The 9458-nt window shown below is 35.9% G+C and overlaps 1 protein-coding gene and 1 long non-coding RNA gene across 2 annotated transcripts; both read right to left on the bottom strand.

Moving 5' to 3' along the window:
* Positions 1–324: 324 nt before the first annotated feature.
* Positions 325–672, bottom strand: LOC133821150 (uncharacterized). The gene is made up of 3 exons (XR_009887340.1): positions 601–672; positions 443–502; positions 325–359 (listed from the first exon to the last, which is right to left on the bottom strand). It is a non-coding gene; the product is annotated as an uncharacterized LOC133821150 (long non-coding RNA).
* Positions 673–1936: 1264 nt separating this feature from the next.
* Positions 1937–8083, bottom strand: LOC133824210 (small ribosomal subunit protein uS15-like). Its single transcript, XM_062257079.1, has 3 exons — positions 8021–8083; positions 2629–2761; positions 1937–2255 (listed from the first exon to the last, which is right to left on the bottom strand). Exons 1-3 carry the CDS (start codon positions 8081–8083, stop codon positions 2074–2076), a joined length of 378 nt encoding a protein of 125 aa, XP_062113063.1. The 3' UTR covers positions 1937–2073.
* Between the last annotated feature and the right edge of the window lie 1375 nt (positions 8084–9458).

Here is a 9458-nt window from a genome sequence, read left to right as displayed (position 1 = left end):
AAAGATTAATACAAAATTAAATAAAACATTAAAATTCATGAAATTACTTGTTATGAGTCTTAAAATCATAAACTATATTCATTAATGGTTCAAACTTAACAAAAAGAAACGTATTCCAACTCAAATGTCCAAAAAACTCATCATTTTTATAATCATCATCATTTCTGCTCATTCTATCTTAAATTCAGCTACTAAAATACTAAAATAAACAATATTTCAACAACTTAAAAGCAATATGTAACAAAAAATAAATAAACAGAGTAACAACCAAAAATAAGACTTTTTGTTGCTGGATAAGATAAAAGCAAAGCAAACCTTTCAAGAATTTGATGAGTCGTGGAATGGATGCGCTTCAAATACTGTAACAGAACATGTACAGTTATTTTATGCTGACCAAAAGTTGTAAGAACTGAAAGTGGCAGGTTCAGTAATTTTGTACAACCTGTTGGGAGATAACCAGGAATATTAGCATAGGCAAGCCAATTTCTACACAGCTAGCAAGCTGCATACAGAACAAGGAAAATAGAAAGTGTTATTAAGGGCTATTTAATAATGTTATGTTATGAAGACATAAAAGTAACAAAGTTTTCTGGACATTACAAGTGGGAATCCCCTTGCAAAGAGCCCAAGACCCACAACAGAAACCAGTGGAACGATTATAATAGGACTAAATAAGCTGCAGGGGAAAGCATTGTGAGGAAGGTCAGGCAAACATAAAAATCACAATTATGAAAGATGTCGAGAGTTAAAGGTAAAAATATTGTTTTTAGGTGTTATTTGGGTTATTAATAACTTAAAATTTTGTTTTAAAAAGCCCAATAAAAGCCCCAAAAAAAGCCTAGGCTTATCACCCTTAACTTGACATGTGTCTCTAATTTTTTAAAATTGAATAATCAGGGGAAGCAAGCCCAACCCAAGAGTGTGAGCACACTATATAGAAGAATGGATGTGCAGATGTGGAAATGGAGGAAGAATGATCAGAACCATCAGAAGTAGCCATGGGAACTACAGAGCAAGAACAAAGAAGAAACAAGAAGCAGAGAGAAAAAAAAAAAAGGAATACGCAGAGGAAGGATTGGCTGTGATACCAAGTTAATTCAAGAATGTAAATGGAGAAAAAGTAGCTCTAAAGAATATTTTGAGACTCAGGCAAATCATATTTATATATAGAACTTTACCACTGTAGCAATACACAACATAGAAATAGATGGAAGTTGTAACAGTATAACTTAATACAACTGAAGATAACAAAACTAACAAACCAGAAACAGAAAGCTAATCATGTAATATTACATTGTCTAACAATATATACATATATTGTTATCTTATTGGAAAGCTTCCACTTTTCACCCTTGAATTTATAAAATTATGGCCCCAGAAAACCAGTGGTAACGACTATTCAATAAAAACAAACAAGCATAAGTGGATTCATTACAAAAAACTAGTATACAATCTGATCCAAACTTAATCCACAAAACTCATTTAATTGAATAAGAATACACCACAAAGATAAAAAGGAGTGGAACTTTAACATATGAATATGATAGAAACAGAGAATCTTCTCTCACACCCGCAAAACAAATCCAAAAGTAATTCGCTGAAGCTCACCATCAAAACCCAGCCAACTGCTAAGTGGACTCCTAAACACAACTATATGATCAATACCACTCTCATTTGATTCATTTCATTTATACCAACAATTAAAATTACTCATTTTTTTGCCCCCAAAAATAAATGTTTATGCTCTCTTGTAAACAAAATGATTGGCTGAACCTTAACTCTTTTTTAACTTTACATTGAGTTTTCATATTAATTTTTCTATTTTAATTAAATAGGCATGTTGAATCTAATAAATAAAATTTTCTACATAAGCCTTCCTTAGTACATAAAAAGTTAGTCTAATAAATAAAAGCTTGAGCAGATACTACTCAGATATTCTATTCGCTTCTATTTTATCTAATAAAATAAAAGACACTGTTCAATTCTCTAATAAATGAATGGATACAAAGAATATCATTTCTATTAACAAGTTATAGACTGGTAGACATGGAGAAACAAAAGTACTTACTACTTCTAAATGGAGGGAAGCTTCTTGGTCTTCTTGTAGTAACATGCAAGTCTGTGAATCCTGCTCTCAACCAAAATCAATCGAAACTTGGAATCCTTGTCCTTCCTGTTCCTCTCTAGATGCTTCCTAATAGAGACTGCCTTCTTAAGAAGATGGTACAGATCTTTAGGAATTTCAAGGGCAAGACCTAACAAACAAAACCAATTTTATAAAAACAAAGAAATCCAATCAACCAAGACATACAGATAAGACATCGCCCAACCAAAGGCTACATGCCCTTATCATTCAATAACCATATTAAGATACTCAAACAAGAAAAACAACCAGCTCAATTACACTATAATCCCAATTACCCAAAATTAAACAAATGAAAAACCATAAAAATTAAATATTCCCTTCGCTCATTCAAATATTTAGCAAACAGTTAACTAGACCTAAAGTTCTTCCAACAAAAAAAAAGCAATGAAATGGGTTGACAATGACCGAAGATAAGGCTTAACATTGACTGAAAATAAGGTTCTACTCTTGACCTCATAAAACAAAACACTAAGAATGATTACCGTGGGCCTTGAGAACACGCAAGATCTTGCTTCCAGTAACACTCTTAACCTGAGCAATATCGTGAGAGTCATGAAGAATCACACCGATCTGAGATGGAGTAAGACCCTTCCTTGCAAACTCACAAATGTTCTCCTCAACCTAACACCATCATACTGAAAATAAGCTTGTTAATAGAAATTTTCATATCCCAACCTAGAGAAGGCCACGAGAGATTTAGGGAGATACAATGAGATGAGGGAGAGTAGTGAGGGAAATGTCACATATTATATTTATATATATATCATCAGAAAACATGGCTCGTGAATGAAGTGATTCTCAAGAAAAATATAATCAAAATTTCAAATAAAAAATTATAGAGAAGCATACTTTATATTTATCATATATCTTGAGATTTACTTTGGCTCCGTTTTTTTTCTTCGTCAAGGCTCGAGTAGGAGGTTGCGTCCGAGAGAGGAGGTGGTGATAAAGGTTGAGTCTTTACCAATTGTTTTCCAGCTATGGTTTGGGGAAATAGAGATGGGTATAGCAGGAAGAGAAAGGAGAGAAGGAAAATATGATGGAAAATGAGACAAAGAAAGAGATGGAAAAGGGGAGTCTACTGCACATAATAGGGAAAAGAATATAACACATTCATTTGCTGCTTTTTTTTTTCAGTTGCAGCGTTTTAATTTAACATTTGTTTACTTTACCTCATTTACTTTATATATACTATAATACTATTTTAATAGTCTTATAATGATGTGTTATTGAAAGGGGGTTTTGTTGTAGTGTTTTTGCCAACGCAATTTTGCACCGGTTAAAGTATTTTTTAAAATTAAAAAATTAATAATATTATTAATTTTAATTTAAATATATTAATATTAATTAATAAATTTCAATTTTAATTTATTAATAATTATTTATTTTGTTTAGTAATATTATTTAATTTAATTACAAAGAAAATAAAAAAATTAAACTAATATAAATAAATAAAAAATTGTAGCTATTAATGTTAATTATCTCTAGTAAACATGAAAATATAAAGTAGTTAAGTAAATTAAATCTCTAATTAATTAAACTTCAAATAAATAAAAAAGTTTTACAAATGGGTACTGTCATCCTCATCAACCCTGTCCCCGTGAGCATCATCCTCACCTAGACCATCATCCTTGTTCGGATCCTCTTTTGGTAAGTCGGCAGTAAAACCAGGAGCCAATACACCAACCTGCTTCAACAAAGCACTCAGCAATACATCTTGATGTCATTATTGACTCTTAAGTTTAGTAGTATACTTTTTTAGGTTATGATTTTCCTGCATAATGCAATCTGAAACTCAGCTTCTTGTCCAACCAAATCATCGACGTTGTACACTTCAATGGGATTGACATCAACCTGATCATACTAAAGATTATCAAAAATTGGAAGTTCTACCCACAACTGAAATGAAGAAGAATTAACTTCTTGCTATATTGCTATATCATTTGTGGTCTTCGTATCATCAATATCTGCATTTGAGAAATCACATACATTCCTCGGAATGTCTTCATTAATGAGCCTCCAATCATCCCCATTTTTTATATGTTGAAGATAATACACCAACTTCACTTGAGATGCGAGAAGGAAATGATCATCTTTATAACATTCTTCCTTAACATATACGCTCGTAAAATTAGATTCCACTTTAATTCTACTTGTATTTACCATCTACACTTGAACAAAAAAACATTGTAATTCATCAAGTAGGACAATTAAAGTATGTAACGACCCAATTTTCCTAATAAGGCTTAGGGCCTTGATTAGAGGGGCCAGGATGACAAATTTTGGAATTATATGATTATATGATATTTGTGTGCATTATTATGCGAATATGTGAACAATATTATAATATGACTTGGTATGCATGTTCAGGTATATTAAATATGCATGTGAGCCCATTTCAGATTAATTGGGCAAGTTTCATATTTTGGCCCATTTTAGGTATATTTGGCATATGTGTGTTATGTGTGGTGCTTCATTATTACTTGGTTATGCTTGGGTTACACAACACCAGACGATCCTAGGAGGCAAGCTAGTGGGAAAGTCATAATGGGATATTGGGTTACACATCATACTTGACTCGGAGTGAGTCAAGGGGTATTTAGCACATTACAAGGATATTGGGTAATGGGAATAAATATTTGATGATAAATTTGGAGTTAGTGAGATCTTGAGGAAATTCTGGGAATTTTTACTATTTTACCCCTAGGGATGTTTTTGGGACCCTGAGCATTAGGATTTTCTTGAGGTCACTTAAGCTTGAGGTAACATGTCAGAAACATAAAAAGAACGTTTAGAACGTTCTCTCTCTAACCTGTTCCCTTTTTGACACCGATCGCATTTTCGAAGGAAACTTGAGTTTTAGGACTCAGATTCAAGCAAGGATTGAGGCATAACGATTCTAGAAAAGATTAGAAGCTTATTTGCCAGAGAATTTAGTTGGGAAACAACTCAATTGGAGGTAATTCGAGTTTTAAGTTTTCGTGTTTTTAAGCTTCGGTTGGATTTTATGTTTTGATGAGTTTTTGGATGATTTGAAGCTTGGTTTTTATTGGTGCTGGATAATTAGGATGTTTGAGAACTTTGATTTTGGGATTTGGAGATGTTTGGATAGGTTTTTGGAAGGTTTTTAAATGAATAAAACGAAGGTTTTTGGCTGGTTTGTGGTTTGGTTGCGGCCTTGTTCTAGGGCGCTGTGGCCCAAGCTTGATGAAGAGGATGAGGTTGGTTGATGGGCAGGTAGGGCCGCGGCGAAAGGTGAAGGCATAGAGGTGGTCTTGCTTTGGTTTGGAGGCAGGCCGTAGTGCTTATGGGCAATTTTGGCAAAATTTGGTTTTTAGTCGTGGGAACTCAACTCTAAGGGCCTGGGATCGACCATACTACCCAATTGAGTGGGATTCAACGTCTCGGAGGCTTGGGTTGGGTCTGGAAGTATTTATTTACTCATTCTGATGAGGATTTATATTATGGTTGTGACTAGGTTGTCACTAGGGGCTTGGAAACATGATCGTGATTGTGGCTTGTTTATTGGTAACTTGTGGTTGGACTAAAGGTAAGAAAACTGCACCCAGTATGTGACATGCATGGTTATTGATGAGGCATGTTGAGTGCTCTATATATGGATATAAATTACATTGTAAATGCATAGCAGCACATGTGACTTGGGCATGGCATGAATATTGAATATGAGATTGATCATAGTTTGAGTCACTGTAAATGTCCATGATCATAAATATGCTAGTGAATGTTTAGTAAGCATGTTGAATGCCTTATATTTGGATATTTGACATATGATATACGCCTGGGTGCATTGCTTACATCTGAGTTGAACTGACTCCATAGTCAGAAACAACAATGGTGTCAGTATTGATTGTGAAGTTGTGACTTATTAGTCAAGTTCGGCAGTAGTACTGAGCATTGTTTGTATGGAATTGACCTAGGAGTCAAGGAAAAGTATTGGAAACCTTACCCAGAATGCACTCGGTGTAAGAGGCGTCATCTGGGAGAATGCTGAGCAAAGGCATGTTTCTTTTGTGGAATGGTTGGGCACCGTTAGAGGAATTGCCCAAGGCGAAGGAAGGATGAGCAAAAGGGGGTGGACAGCTTGACTCTAGCTCGAATGTTCGCTCCAATGCAGTTAGAGTCAGAGACTGAGACTGAGATTGAGGTTGATTCCTCAATGGTGTCAGGTCAGCATTTTTGTTTTGATTCTTGTATTATGTTGATTGGTTTTGGTGCCATGTTGTTCTTTGCTTGTTGCATCTAGAGAGGCATAGATATGATATGCAGATTACATGGTTATGTTGTGATGGGAATGTGATATTCTATTGGTAGTTTTAAGAGATGGCTTAGGTCATGGTGAGAAGGGACTCATCAGTTGATTTGATGGGATTGGTTATGACTGAATTTGATATGATCCTGGATATGGATTGGTTAACCAAGTGTGGGGCAATGATTGACTGTAGGGAAAGGATAGTAACTCTTGAGCTTGAGAGTGAGAAAATTTTGTAGTAGTTGGTTTTGTGCATATGACATCTGTATTTAGAGCTAGAGATCTATTGCAGGAGGATGCATAAAACTCTTAGCTATTGTGGTGGATACCACTTAGGTCGTGCAAGTGGGACCAAGACAGACTGGATTAGTCTATGAGTTTCTGGATGTATCTCCAGGGGATTTGTTAGGATTACTTTTACATAAAGAGATAGAGTGGTGATTAGGTTGGTGCCAAGATCGGAACCAGGTCTAGGGAACTGTATTGTACGGTTTAGTAGAATTATAAGAACTAAAGGCTCATTTATTGAGTATGATGGTATTCTCCAATGTGGATATTTGATCTGGTTGTTACCAGTTGAAGATCAGGGAGAAGGGTAAGCAGAAGACTGCTTTTTATATCATATATGGGCACTGGAAGTGATGAGTTATGTTTTGAGGGTTTGATTAATGCCCCAGTTGTTTTGATGGATTAGATGAATAGTGTGTTCAAAGAATATTTGAATTGGTTTGCGATCGTCTTGATCGACGGTATTGTGGTATACTCTCAGTTGGAGATTTGCCAAGGTCAAGGGACGCTTCAGAGGTCAGGAGTTTCCTTGGATGAGCATGATATTACATGTACTTTGTAGAAATGTTCTGAGTCTTCTTACAGATGAGAACCAGTTTGTAATTTTTTATGACACCTTAGTGATAGGGAAAAGTGATTGCCTATGTGTCATGTTATTTGAAGGATATGACCAGAACTAGAGCAGAGTTACTGGTGGGCCAGGTGGCCAACATTATGTTTGAGTTACTCTTGTAGAGAGGATTAAAGGAAAACAGTCAAGTGAACCACAGATGGGAAGAATTGAGGGGAATGTCTTAGTTGGATTAGCTAAGGACTATGCAGTGTCATGTATGAGTTTATTGTGGTATAGTGATCAGACTTGGGATTCGATGGACACTGGGATTAAACGAGGGATTTTGGATGAATCTCATACTACCCCCCTTATTCTTCATCCAGGCATCATGAAGATGTACCAGGATTTGAAAGTTCTATATTGGTGGCTTGGGATGGAGAGGGATGTAACAGAATACGTGGAAAAGTTCTTAACCTGTTAGCAAGTCAAGACAGAGTATCAGAAACCAGTAGGGTCATTACAACCATTGTGTATTCTATAATGGGTGTAAGGAAACATCGCTTTAGGTTTCGCGGTGGGGCTGCCCAGGATTGTGGGTTAGCATATTTGGTTCGGGTCATTATGGACCAATATTTAAAATGAGCTTACTTCTATCAGTAAGGATGAATAATACAGTTGATCAGTTTACAGACCTCTATGAGAGAGGTAGTACGCCTTCATGGAATTCAAGGTGTATCTTATCAGATGAGGACTCAGTTATTACTTCCAAGTCTTGGGAAGATTGCAAAAGGCAGTGGGTGTATAGTTGGAGTTTAGTACAACTCATTATCCTCAAACTGATGGTAAATCAGAGAGAGAGTTATCCAGTTATTGGAAGGGAACTTTATGAGATGTTGTATGGTAGAGAATGTATATCGCCCATTCATTGGAATGAGATGGGTAAGATGTTATATTTCAATCTTGTGATAGTTTAAAGGACTGTTGAAGATATTGAAAATGTTAGAGCGTGGATGCTCACTTCTCAGAGTAAATGGAAAAGTAATCTTAATTTGAAATGCAGGAACATGGAGTTCCAAGTGGAAGACTGTATATCCTTAGCGTATCACCATGGAAATGGGTGAGGAAATAAGGGCTAGTTTAGCCCTAGATTAGAAGGACCGTTTCAATCCTAGATAGGATCAGTCAGGTTGCCTTTGGGTTGACCTCAGTTTTGGTACTGTTGGCTGTATACAGTGTATTTTATATTTCCATGTTGAGGAAACATGTGTTAGATGAGACGCATGTGTTGAGTTATGAGAATAAAAAAATTGAGGCTAAGCTATCCAGTGAGAAGTAGCCATTCCAGATATGAGACAGAAAGAACAGGATTTTGAGGAACAAAGTTGTACCTCGGGTTAAGGTATGATGCAGAAACAGTGAGGTCGAGGTAGTGACCTAGAAACTGGAATCAGTTATGCGGGATTGATATTCCAGGCTACTCATATAAAATTTCGAGGACGGAATTTCTGTAAGGAGGGCATAGCTGTAACGACCTAATTTTCCTAATAAGGCCTAGGGCCTTGATTAGGGGAGGGGGGGGGGGGGGGGTAGGATGACAAATTTTGGAATTATATGGTTATATAATATTTGTGTGCATTATTATGCGAATAAGTGAACAATATTATAATGTGACCTGATATGCATGTTTAGGTGTATTAAATATGCCTGTGAGCCCATTTCTGATTAATTGGCCAAGTTTCATATTTTGGCCCATTTTGGGTATATTTGGCATATATGTGGTATGTGTGTGGTGCTTCATTATTATTTGGTTATGCTTGGGTTACACAGCATCGGACGATCCTAGGAAGCAAGCTATTGGGACAGTCACAATGGGATTCATACTTGACTCGGAGTGAGTCAAGGGGTATTTAGCACATTATCGGGATTTTTGGTAATGGGAATAAATATTTAATGATAAATTGGGAGTTAGTGAGGTCAGGAGGGAATTCTAGGAATTTTGACTATTTTAACCCTAGGGGCGTTTTTGGGACCCCGAGCATTAGGATTTGCTTGAGGCTACTTAAGCTTGAAGTAACCCATGAGAAACATAAAAAGAATGTTTATTTGTTCTCTCTCTTTCCTATTCCATTTTTGACACTGATCGCATTTTCGAAGGAAACACAAGTTTTAGGACGCGGATTCAAGCAAGTATCGAGGCATAA

This window comes from Humulus lupulus, chromosome 3 (assembly GCF_963169125.1).
Source record: "Humulus lupulus chromosome 3, drHumLupu1.1, whole genome shotgun sequence".
NCBI classification, from domain to species: Eukaryota; Viridiplantae; Streptophyta; class Magnoliopsida; order Rosales; family Cannabaceae; genus Humulus; species Humulus lupulus.
This window is presented reverse-complemented; position numbering and strand designations above follow the sequence as displayed.

Coding starts and splice junctions, on each gene's coding strand:
- LOC133824210 (XM_062257079.1), bottom strand. CDS start 8,083: ATGAGTTGTACTAAACTCCAACTATACACCCACTGCCTTTTGCAATCT. Junction 2,762..8,020: donor AATCTTCCCAAGACTTGGAA/GTAATAACTGAG, acceptor TGTTAGGTTGAG/GAGAACATTTGTGAGTTTGC. Junction 2,256..2,628: donor GCGTGTTCTCAAGGCCCACG/GTAATCATTCTT, acceptor TTTGTTTGTTAG/GTCTTGCCCTTGAAATTCCT.